This window comes from Cebidichthys violaceus, unplaced genomic scaffold (assembly GCF_023349555.1).
Source record: "Cebidichthys violaceus isolate CVI_PGR_0920_01 unplaced genomic scaffold, fCebVio1.0.p SCAF_113, whole genome shotgun sequence".
Classification (NCBI taxonomy): domain Eukaryota; kingdom Metazoa; phylum Chordata; class Actinopteri; order Perciformes; family Stichaeidae; genus Cebidichthys; species Cebidichthys violaceus.
The window spans coordinates 144,276-157,215 of NW_027176278.1; the positions used below are offsets into that span (position 1 = coordinate 144,276).

The 12,940-nt window shown below is 46.8% G+C and overlaps 1 protein-coding gene across 1 annotated transcript in view; it reads right to left on the reverse strand.

The window, feature by feature from the left end:
• Window positions 1-12,940, reverse strand: part of LOC137868492 (ATPase family gene 2 protein homolog A-like) — a 39,879-nt gene that overhangs the window by 13,405 nt on the left and 13,534 nt on the right. Inside the window, exon 2 of the mRNA XM_068705296.1 lies at window positions 3,956-4,120. Coding sequence (XP_068561397.1) covers window positions 3,956-4,120 — 165 coding nt within the window. The remainder of the gene's footprint in view (window positions 1-3,955; window positions 4,121-12,940) is intronic.

A 12,940-nucleotide genomic window follows, 5' to 3' on the forward strand; every position in this document is an offset into this window, starting at 1 on the left:
AACCTTTATGCAGCCAAAAGTTATATTAAAGAAGTGCTTCAGCTTTCCAGCGAGGCTTCAAAACCAGGCCTGGATCTGACTCGGTGTGACAGGGAGCAGTAAATCCTCCAGCTCTGTTCCTGTCAGGGCTTGATCATGAAATGAAAAACAAAGTGAGAGAAGTGGCGAGGCATCACACCTTCCTCCAGGAGCAGGTTAAGCCCTTCTTCTTCTTCTTCTTCTTTGAGACAGCGCTGCGGTTACAGTATCAAATGTTGCTTCTGTTCAGGAACGTGATGGCAGAGCAGAGGAGAGCCGGCAGCAGTATTCTGTGGCTTAGTGTGAGTTTAAGGTGTGTGTGTGTGTGTTGGGAAACCAGATGTCACTCCAGGCAGGTAGGAAGACAGGTGATTTTAACAAGCTTCCAGCTCCGAGCTGACAACTGTGTCCTCCTGCATGCCCCCCCCCCCCCCCCCCCACCCCCACCTCCCTTTCCTCTCAAACAAGTCTGAAATCCCTGGAATGTAATTAAAGTCAAAGCTTCAGGTGGTCAGAGCCAAGACCGAGGACTGAAAGGTGCTCAACGCCCCGTCGGTGCATCACCTCCACAACGATGTGCGAGTCGTCCGCAAACAAGCACTCAAGTGTGAAACCTCCTCGTTGGGAGAGATGTCACAGCGCTCTGTACAAACTAACCTCAGTGACACAAACTGTAACAAATTCACTGAAGAATTGGAGCAGAAGAAGTGAACTGATAAACCAGTTGACCAGTTTGATCCCCGGACCAAAAGTGTAAGTCTGGTGAGGGCAGGGGTTGAGCTTCAGCTGGAGCTTTACATTAACAATACTAGAAAGGTGCACTCAGACTGCAAAGCCTCCGTACGAAGTGAGAAGCAGGCGGGGAGTCGGCCACAGTGTGACATGAGAACCGAAGCTGGCCTCTGCTCAGCGGCCTCCAGGTTCAATAAGCATCCTGCTGTTGATTTACGAGCCCCCCCCCCTCATCCAGCTTGACGCACGGCTGACCGATGCTCGTCGGCTGCGGCTCACCCAGCTGCCTGCTGCATTAGCACTTAGCATGCCAAGTCAAACATCGGGGCTCGGTGCTCCGCCACACAGAGATGAAAGGTGCGGCTCCTCTCGGCGTCCAGGTCCAGGCAACACGCTCACTCCTCCACCCACTGCTGCTTCCATCTCTTCTTTGTGTGGCAGAGACCTTCACGACTGAGGACATGTAAAAACACACAGCGTGTACTTCTAGTAGACACATACATCATGGCATCGTGCAACATCATATCTGCTGCCTGTATAGACTCACATGTTATTCACTAAAGGAACAGATGAGTTTACTTTCTAACAGTCAAACATGTTTTATTGATGAAGTGATATTCTCATCTTCATAAAAGTTGTTGTACTCTTCATATGATCTCAAAAGCATGTCATTGTTATGCTTTTGGATACATTATTAATATTGTTGTTTTAGACTGTAAATGTTTCCGTGTTTATTCAACAAATGGGTGAGATTATTATTGCCATTATTCGTATTTAACCGGAGGAGCTCATCAACACATCCGCTGGTTTCTTTTAACGCTCCATCACCAGAAACATTTACACAACAGCTACTGTATTTACAGGCTCATTGACTGTAAACCGCGGTGAGCGCCGTCTTCCTGGAGCAGGAAGCACAAACACTTTGGGATTAAAAACGGGGAAACGATGAGCCAACTCAAAAACAGCATCACTGTCATGAGCCTGACGGTGATGCATAACAGAGAGAGGACAGTCGGTGTGTTTGGACGTTTACTGGTTCATTTACGGTGATTTGCTGCTTTGTTCCCTCGCTGCTCTTCTTCTTGTAAACAGCATGATCTTTGGTACTGTGTCGCTTTGTTATCTGTGTCCTGTTTTCTCTCAAACTTCCCCTCGGTGATCACAGGAGTGTTTAGTTTCCTCTCAACTGCTCGGATCTATAGCGTCGGTATGTAAACTGTAATCCGTACGCAGGTGAGACCCAGCTTTGTTTCTCCACCTATGAACTCTTATCGGCTCCACTGTGGCATTTCCTTGAATTTCTGCTGGGTTTCAAGAACTCAACGGCAAGTGACTGCAAACCTCCATTCCACAGATGAGACGGTATCCCAGAAAGCCCGGTGTCAAACACGACACCTGATAGCTGGGGATTGGTTTCTTGCTGCATACCTCCTCCAGGTGTACTCCTGCTGGGGGCTGCAGAGTCAGGAAGCAGAGAGAGAGCGTGCAGGTTCAGGATACGAGGAGGCCCTATAGATAACCCCGGACTGCCCTCGAGAGGATCACAATGTCAAGAGAGGAGAAGGAAACACCTCAACACCTCGCTGTCCTGATCAAACTTGATTCGAGATGATGAACAGTTCTCCGAGCTTGCTGAAGGAAAGCTTGGAGTGCACACATGCATGTGTGTCGAGGGGAACTTTCACGAGCCATAGTGTTGGGCCAGTTCGAATCAGTTCACACTTCTGGTTCATTTCTCATCAGTGTGGTTCGGTTTCACGGTCCACAAGTTATAGCGGACCAAAGAAAAAAAAGCGTTTGTTTGTCTGTTTGTGTCTTCTAAGCAGGGACTCGACCGTCAAAGTCGTTTCACTTTGACTCGTCACTGATCTCCTGCACACATGCATCACGTCTCCTCTGGTTTATCTGGAATGATTACATAAGTGTCTCTTCATTCAGTGTACTCTCTGTGTTCTCTTCGGCCAAGATGTCAAGCGAACATCAGACTTCTGCAGAAGTCCAAGTCAGTCCTCTCCCAGTCACGTTAACCCGTCTCACAATGTCTGCGCAGGCAGCCTGTGTTCTGGACCACTTCCTGCAATCGGGTCGGATTATGTTCTCAAACTGCACATGGGCTCGCTTGGAAACGGTGCCAGAACACCTCTCGCTGGCGGTTCTCGTACCGGTTGTTTTGGTCCGCACCAGAACCCAACCCACCGCACCAGAGTTTGATTAAAACGGACCACATCTTTCTCTAAAAGATGAATGTTTCTAAAAACATCATTCGTTATAGATCAATAAAAGCTTAATTCTCAGGTAGAGTTCACATGGCGCCAGTTTTGGAGAACGATACAAAAATCAAATAAAGAAATCTGTTTAAAGACATGTTGCACCTTTGGTGGACAAGGTGTCCTCAGATCCTTCTGGACACAAACAGAAGATCTAGTAACGGTAGCGTCTGAATCGCTTCAGAACGGTCAGAAGACCAGCAGGACATTTCTGTATGTCCGTGAGCCTTGAAGCCTAAATATAGAGCTAGGGTTCACATTCAGGGGGAAGATCTGCTGAACAACGAGATACTGAGAGAACCAGTACAGAACCCACAGAACACACACAGGCTAGAACCCAGTTTAAATGAGTTTATCTGCTAAACGTTACACAATCTTTTTAAAATGGTGCTTTTTCCTCACAGGACGGTAGAAGTCTCTGCTCAAGACAAAGAGAATCACGCGGCAGACGAACGACGCAGAGAGGAATCTGTCACACAAAGGAGTGTTTGTACGAGTAACTCTGCTGTGAGATCACGAGGGCCCGATGCGACACAGTACAGACACTCATCATGGAGAAGTGCAGAAACATCTCACTGCAGTTCAGTGTTCTTACGTTGGAGCCTTGTGGCGAGCGCCATTTGCACTGGATTGTTAGACACGATGTTTAGTGAGATAGAAAACTATTCCTCAGCTTGAGTTGACAAGAAACAAGTGTGGAAAAGGACTGCATGGTGGTCAAACTGATATCCCAAAATCTGGTGAGAGATGTTTTCAACAAACACAGATTAGATCTTAAATTGAGTCAAAACCACGGCACATATAAAGAAAGCGATGATTGTAGTTGTGAGTTTTTCATTGTTTGTATCACTCAACACATCTTTTGCTCGACCCGGTGCAGAAGAGGCGGCTGCATCGTTTCCCGTTATTATAAATCAATCAGAGCAACTGTAACTCACCTCTGCTCCAGAGTACTTGTCGGTGCGAGTCACCAGCTCATCCAGAGACACGCTCTGGGCCACGGGCATGTTGCGGAACTGGAGAGAGAATATCTCCCGTCGGGTTGGAACATCTGGAAGAGGCACGTAGACGATCCGGTCAAGGCGACCTGGACGCATCAGAGCCTGTGGGACGGAAAAAAAGAACTCCAGTTCAGGCTTTCACATCAAGACTGAGCAGCAGAGGACTCTTCTTTGGCTCGCTGAGGGAATACATGTTACTGAAACATCTTCTGTACATAATCATGTTGGTGTCGTAGAGATCCTGTCAGGACACTCTGACCCCCCCGCTGCTGCATTAATCGTACACCTCTTTAGACAGAACCATAAACCAAATGCTTAAAACACAAACTGTGAAATGTAAGTGCTCCACTTCTGGCAGTCGGCGTGGAGACAATGTTGACATTATCTGACAAACCGCTTCCTACAGATCACATCTCCGCGACCCCAAAACAGTCCTGGAGTACCCAACGCCGCCGCTGCCTCGCTCGTCAGGCGGGCGCCTCTCAAACACTGACGACGGACAGACAAACATGCCGTGTCTCCACTCGGCCTCCTCAGCCGGGCGGAGACGGGCTGCGGTACGGTGTGGCGTTGTTCGGTTTGGGTCGGGCATCCGTTTGACCGGACAGCTTGCCGAAGACCGGCGGGATTTGAAAATAGCAAAATGCGGTTGGCTCTCAGTGAACTGGGATTTAATTTGAGCGCTGGAATGAAGAACCAACAGAAAAACAAACTGACAGTTGTATTGTTGTTCATTCCCCAGAGACTCAGCGAGGCCTCTCCGTGAAGACAGCGGAGCCCCTGGCTTTGGGCCAGACAGGCCACAGCGGGGCTAAACCCGGCCAGCGGAGACGAGGCGGGAGACGAGGCGGGAGACACACGCAGACGCAAGCCGTGCAGGAGGTCACGTCAGGAGTGATCAGTGAAGGTTGGAGGGACCGGAGCGGCAGCCTTTGAACCCTCGTTTACACAGACATCACACTGCTAGCGCCGTTTCTCCACACGCACCAAGTATCCTCAACGCCTGACTGCCTCCTCGTACTTTTTATTGTCTATAAACATTTATAGCAAATCAACTTGTTTACTCATTTGCGAAAGCAGGATAATCTGCAAAGGTTATGGATTTTAGTCCCAGGGTAGTTATTCATCAATCCGTTTCTGGTTTCAGCGTTTCTCTTTTCTCGTGAACTAAATCTCTTTGGGTTTTGGACTGTTGGTCATTTAAGGATGTCATGTCAGCTCTGGGTAACTGTAAATGTTATTCACACTGTTTTTTCACATTTTATAGGCTAAAGGCTTAATCAGTCTGAGAAGTACAGCGACAGATGAAACAATAATGACAAAGGTCAAGAATAACGTTTGAACCTCAACGTTTAACACGGTCAAGAATTCCTGCCTTGAGAAGATGGGGATTTGACCGACCATGTGGACGTCCAGGTTGTTTGGTCAGCTGCTGCTTCCATGGTTGAAAATCAACCATAAGGACAAGCGTGAGTTTGGTACTATGACAGAAACCATCAAACAGCCTTTGTCATCTTACACTTTCAGTCTATCTGCTCACAGAGTGTCGGATGCACTTTTTAAGAGTTTAGTTTAATGGTTTCATTTATTTCCCCTCTGGACCACCAGACCCCGTTCACTGGGCGATGGACGGGTTTCCTGCCTTTTATCTGTGGCTTTCTTGTGTTCCTGTGTATGTGTATGGAACATGAGAGCATGGAAACTGGAGACAAACATTAGTAGCTACCCTTAGGTAACCACAACAGAGCCATGGCTGACAAAGGAGCAATGGATCATGAGAGGACGTTTTCTTGTTTTTCAGGTCTGTGGATTCTTCCACTCGTTTGAAGAGAGGGTCTGGTTTTGGGTGACGAACCGTCGGTACAAAACGGATGGAGAGGAATAACGAGGAATGATTCAAAGCGGCGAAAGGAGGCCTGTTGGGGAGACCTGCTGGGAGATGGATGGATAGCGGGGCTGCAGCATTAAATTAAACTCATGAGGGCTCCAGACTTGGGGAACTTGATAACATGCGTCCAGCAAACCAACTATACAACATATACAGACGTGAGAGAGTTTGACGTCGAGCTTCTTCCCACAGGTTACTGGCTATTGTGGGTTTGAGTGCAGGAGGTGAGACGGGTGCATTGCAGTTTGTCGTCGTCACATCAGGTCGAGCCAGTCGCGGCGGTGCGTACTGCACTAAGCACAGGACGTGCCAGGGACACTTCCTGAGCTGCTCTCCCTGGAAGAATCTGGCGTCTGCATGCCAACACAAACCTGCTGACCCCCGGCTGAACAACTCACACAGACAGACAAATGCATGTAGCGTGCACATAAATGCACAGTTCCCTTCTTCCGCTCGGGCTTTTTAATTTCGTATCCATATTTCGAGCGCACAGAGGCCGACCGCTGCTCTATCAGCCGTTAATTCTCTGCACACACATAATGGAGAAGTGCCCGTGGCTTCCAGGCGCTCAGGCTCCAAGGGTTCTAAGGTGCTCCCAGAAAGCAGAGCCGACCCTCAGCCTTGAGACTGCTAAACTCATCTGACTGCCCTGGAGGGAAAGAAAGCTTCTTTTTTTCTTTCTTCTCTTTCCTCTCAGCCAGAGCAGGGGGCCCATCCATCACTTAACAAGATACACTTCCTGTTCTCAAGGATCCGGGGGTAGGAGGAGGAGGAGGAGGAGGTAAGGGGGGACCCCGAGAGACAAATACTTGGCTTGGCATGTCGGGCAAGCGTTGACGGGCTCTTTTCGGAATGGCATCATTCCACCTGAAGTCTTGGCTCAACTGGCAGAGGGGCGAGAGACGAAGGGGGGGAGAAGAAAACAGGAGAGAGAGGACAAAAACAGCCAGACTAAGAGACCCAGACGAGCCACTTGAGAGGACCTCAGGACCAAAAGCCTGCAAACAAACAGAGATAAGTGGCGTGGGAGACAGAGAACCTACTTCAACAAAACGCAGCGGGATGAAGCCTCCGTTTCTTACACGAGTCTGCATGACCGATCACATCCACCTTGTTGCACCACTGACATGATAGGCATCATTACACAGGAGCCATTAGTAATCAGAAATGCCTCTAGGTAAGAAATACCAACTGGCTTTAAGTCAACATGGAAGCATTTGTACACCACTACATGTGGTTGATTGCGCTGTGAACTAGCCGGCTGGTGCGATGGTGAGAAAGTGGTGAAAAACAAGCACTGGATCAGTCAAGCTGATCAAAACACACAGAGAGTCATCCGCTCTCGCTCTCTTTGCGGCAAGTTTCACTGCCGATAACAACAGTAATCATTCCAGGCATTGCAATCCTCCTCGAGAAGTGATTACCCCCTAATGACAGACGACTTCCTATCTGCGAAGGCCGGTACCTCTCCCTAACCAGCGAGGAATGCTGGGAATCTTCTCCTTGGAGCGTTGTTGCTGAGCACATTCTTGGCCAGCTTCAGTCTGACCTCCTCTGAGCTACGTCTACAAACTGTTTACAAACGGACGCCTCCGCATTTCAGGTGTCGTATTCTTAGATGGGAGCGGAGACGCGGCGCGGCCAAATCAAGATCCGATCTGCCTCGTTGCTCACACTCGCCTCAGATCAAACGCTAAATGAAAGGAAACACTCGGTCCATGACACTGAACACGATGACTAACTTCTTCCCTGCACATCTGCTGAAGTCTTTCTCCTCTTTGTTGGTGCTTTTTCCAACGTGCAGGATGACAGCAGGCCGTCTGGCTGACTGAGCGGCTTGCCTGAGGAGACGTGAGTTGACTTTGTTCCCCGCCTGAAGCTATTCGCTGTATGTGGTTTCCTAACCTGTCAGCCCGCAATCCTCGCAGGTCTCGGTGAGTCATACCGACTCGGAGATGGGCCACCCTGGATTCACGCAGAACGCACAACAAACTGAAAAATGCAGAGAACGCGATGAGAACAAAACGCTCACAGAAAGGTCAGAGAGGTTGACTTCTGAACACCGGGTACTCGCTAAATACAACACTATTATAGTACTACTACTATAGTATTATAGCTATTCTGTAGTTCAACGGTAGTCGACTTTGCTGTTAAATCAGTGACAGTACAAGCCGATGGACAACACGGTCGTACCCTGATGGATTTCATTTTCTCGACCTCAGTGACGTAGGTCTTCAGGCACCGACAGACTCGGCCCATACACTTGAATCCAGAACCAGGGTGGTTTCCTGCATCATTTGTTTTCATACCTGAGAATCCTTACGTCGATTGTGCAACCCTACGACACTCGTGGCACTTCTATGAAATGTGCTATTTTTGCATAATCCATGACCCGAAAGAAGAGTCTCTGTGCTCAACACACTACGAAGATCCATGACCTAACCATGACCTGAAGTTATTGATCAGTCTAATGCGAGCGATCATATCATTTCTGATACATCATTCAGCTTCTGCTCCAATCATCTTTTTCATTTTAATGTGAAGCTTTTTGGAGGCAAACCCCATTTCGCGCTGAACCCAAATTGGATTTTGTTTGTTCAGTTCCTTCTAATGCACATATGTTGGCTTGAGTTAGAATCTGTCAACTGAAAAGTTTTGCACACGTCTTCCTTATGAGGTAACATAACTTTGGGTGAGTCCATGCTGTGTTCAGAAGGACACCGGACCTGCTCTACGTCAGTCCTGATTCTGATGTGGGAGGGCATTAGAGGAACAGAGAGGGGAGAAAGAGAGAGTAAATCAGAGAGAGAGAGAGAGAGAGAGAGGGGAGGGAACGGCAAAATGGAGAGAGAGGGATGAGAGAGAGAGAGAGAGAGAGAGAGAGAGAGAGAGAAAAGCAGAGTTGGCAACCAGTCAAAAACATGAGAGGCTTTCACTCTGGATTTTGCCCTTGAGTCAAACTTGCATCCGGCAGCCGAGGCCACCGTGTCCAAGAACCAAATAACTCTGGCTCTGTTAACCCCATACTGTCCACATGCTCTGCACAGCCAGGAGGAAGCACAGAGTACTACTGTACTTTACATTACATTACATTACTAAGTAGTACTACTTTCATAATGAGATGCAAACCATTTGAACAGGTGATATTTGTTTTTAGAAATGTACTACTACGACTGTACAATAGTTCATATCTCCCTACAACATGCAGTGAATCACACGATGTTTCCTAAAACAGATTCATGTCACTGTGGAGGAACATCATCAAACGGATTTCTCTTTCTTATACTTTTAATATTTAAAGAATTCTAAACATTTAACTAAAGTGCTTTACAGCAACATGAATGGATACATTTTCAGATATCCCACTTTATTCTACAGGAATGCCTTCATAAGAGGATCATCTGATCATCTGCGTTATTACAACCGACAGAGCAAATACAGATGTGAGACAATCCCCAACCCAGATTATCTAGATCCCTGTCTTTGCATTTAAAACTGAAGGTGAGGGCACCTGAACCGACGGCAGTGATGCTCATGATAACCTAACTGGACGTTTCTTCGTTAAGTCTGGCTAAACTGCGTTTGTGTTTCTAAACCCTTTTGGCAACATCGCTGTGACTCAATTAACTTTGTGAGGACATTGTTGCTGCAACAACTGTTTACGGGAAAAAGTTCAAAGCTGTGAAAAAAACCCAATTGTTTCCTGTAACACATGCACAGTTTGGTGTTTGTTTTTGTCCTACAGTGTCATGAATTTACACATTTTCATTTTTAGCATGTGTGGCCCCAGCAGGAGTCAGACTCTAATCCTGGCAGGACCACAGAGTTGTGTGTGTGTGTGTGTGTGTGTGTGTGTGTGTGTGTGTGTGTGTGTGTGTGTGTGTGTGTGTGTCAGAGGGTGGGTGTTTCTGAGCGCAGGGTCATTACCGAATTAGATGTCACACCTCTTTTACCTTTTATGGTGTGTGTGTGTGTGTGTGTGTGTGTGTGTGTGTGTGTGTGTGTGTGTGTGTGTGTGTGTGTTTGAGGGTCACAATCATATGGAGACCAGGTGAAGGGGCTGAGATGAGGGGTGGGAGGGGGAGAAGAAGTAGCAGCAGCTGTGTTGCTCTCCTTTTGGGTCGGGGGTGGAGGGTAAGGTGGTAATGGGTGTGTGTGTGTGTGTGTGTGTGTGTGTGTGTGTGTGTGTGTGTGTGTGTGTGTGTGTGGTGGGGGGGGGGGGGGGGGGGGGGGGGGGTGTCGCTCACACCCCTACAGCTGCCCCGGGGGCCGCAATAAAGTCCCTGAATCTGTCAAAACAACCCCGACTGGCTGGCCCTCACACCTCCACGAAAATAAAAATGGCCACTGCCAAAATAGCAGCCTTATTTTGATAGGAATAGGTAGGCAGAGAGAGTGTGTGTGTGTGTGTGTGTGTGTGTGTGTGTGTGTGTGTGTGTGCGCGCGGGCGGAAGGTCGACCGCCAGACAAAAAAAGGTGAAGAAAAGCAGAGGAAATTAGACCGAGGCCATGTTGAAATGTCAACTCATTGGAGCCCAAAATAAAAAAAGCAGTAAAGCGGCTGCCATAAAATAAATGTATGTTTGCTTTACAAAGAGGTGTTTCCTGCGAGCTGTCCGCAGTTCGCAGTTTAATTCTACGGGGCCTTGCGTTCGGTGTAAACTCGCCAGGTCTGGTTTCCATAATCTGCTCCAGAGCTTGTGGGCAACTTCCAAACTCCCCGGTGGAGTCGCTGCCTCGGACAAATCGTCAGAAACAACCGGTGACCTCCATCTTTCCCTCCAACGGTCGTTCTGATTATCTTCCTCCTTTGATGCGCTCATCACTCTGAGCTTTTAGTGCCACTGTCACCCATATAGAACAATCTGTCTCTCTATACATATATATATATATATATATAGATATATATATATATAGATATATATATATATATATATATATATATATATATATATATATATATAGATATATATATATAGATATATATATATATATATAGATATAGATAGATATTCATTAACAGTGTTTTTGGTCAATAGACTTTCCATCAATCAAGTATTATAATCACATCATGGCACCAGAGTAATAATAATGATTTCATTTAAAATATGTGATTCAAACAGAGGAGAGATGGGATCAGAGGACTTCACAGCTGCTTTCAGTTCATCATAGAATCTGATAATGAATGAGTATTTTCATCTATTAATCAATGCCATTGGTAATCAATTAATCATTCAGTCTATAAAACTGTGAACAAATGTCCATCTTAAGTTCAGGAAGTCTGTCCCACCAACAGCCTCAAACACAGATATTCAGTGAAGACAAATGAACCTCATTCAGAAAATATTAATCAAATAATCGTTGCACATGTGGTTATGATTCCAACTCATTCTGTTAAACAAAGTCAAACTGTGGTTTTAGTGAGACAGAGAGTTTAGGTTACGACTTGTAGAAACTCCTTCCTACACAGAGCCCACCTCCTCCCCCAGACACAGACTGCAGGTGCCAGGCCCACCTCGGGGTCCCTGCCGGGCTCTCGTTAGGCCCGGTGCCATTCAGGCGGCTCCTAACACGCAATCCTGAGAGCTTTGTGTTTCTCTGACAGCCCTTGTCGTCCACTTCATGTAGTGGTGGGAAGAAAGAAGAAAGAGGACTTCAGGGTTATTGCTGTGAAGAATCTGACAGAGCCACAAGTTAGAGATTCATCAAAGGACTTTAACCATGTTTTTGCACATGTTGCTACAAATAAAATATTCATAACTTCAAGCTGTTCATTTACAAAGGCTTGTACCAGAATTGTATTTAGTTTTTCTGTAATTTGAAGACAGTCGTGGGTTTTCTTTGACTCCTACATCGTCTTAAAATCCACTTGTAGATGCTAAACATTTGCATGAGGAAAGATAATTACATTACCTCAAGTGAGAGAAATTCACCTTCACTATTCACTATACTACCGAGAAATGAATAGAAACCAATGACAACGAAAATCCTGCAAAAGCACTCTTAAAAGTCAAAGATCTGTAAGCCTGCTTTGTATCACATATTCTGAAAGGCTGTATGTTGGTGGAAGAAAAAGGCCATTGTTCTGACGGCGAGTCATTCCGAAAGCCCAATAGTCCGAAAAACATCTCATCAAATGGACCGAAAGTCCATTTGTCTGACATTATCCTACTACCTACCTCCTACCTTTCCTCCTACCTACCTCCTACGTACCTCCTACCTCCTACAGGCCATTACCCTGAAAACAAACGGCCGATGTTCTGAAGGCCAAGCTCTCCTTAATCAATGTGTCTAAAGATCAGTGCACGTCCAGATTGTGATCGTTCCAGCACTATAGGGTCTCATAACAGAATCAACACCAGCTATATGTCACCTGTCCTGTTATCAACACCTCCATGGCGATCATCGTCACGAGGCCCGGCTCAATGTCCGTGGAGGACACCGACAACCTGTTTGCAACTCCCCTCTGTGAGTTTAAGGCTCAATATTAAGGAATGTGTGCAACACATGCTCACCACACACACACACACACACACACACACACACACACACACACACACACACTTGAATGCTCACATATGCCGCTACTCACAGATACTTACCAAAGAGACAAACATAAACAGGCGCGTTGCTGAGTGACAGAGCAGACTCGACCGGATAAGTTTCCACTTCCGTGAAATCTAAACATTAGCTTGTTTACCCTCGTCCTGAGCTGAGGCTGGGCCAGGGTGAGAGACGGGAGTGTGTGTCTCTACATGTAGGTGTGTGTGTGTGTGTGTGTGTGTGTGTGTTGCCAGACAGAAGATACAAGGCGTGTTAATAGACAATATCCCATGCTGGAATAAGACATAGAGCCGATAAGAAAAGGGTGATGCTCCTCTCTCTCTCTCTCTCTCTCTCTCAATTCAATTCAATTTCAATAGCTTTATTGGCATGAAAGTTTAGAAACAGTATTGCCAAAGCATCTCTCTCTCTCTCTCTCTCTCTCTCTCTCTCTCTCTCTCTCTCTCTCTCTCTCTCTCTCTCTCTCTCTC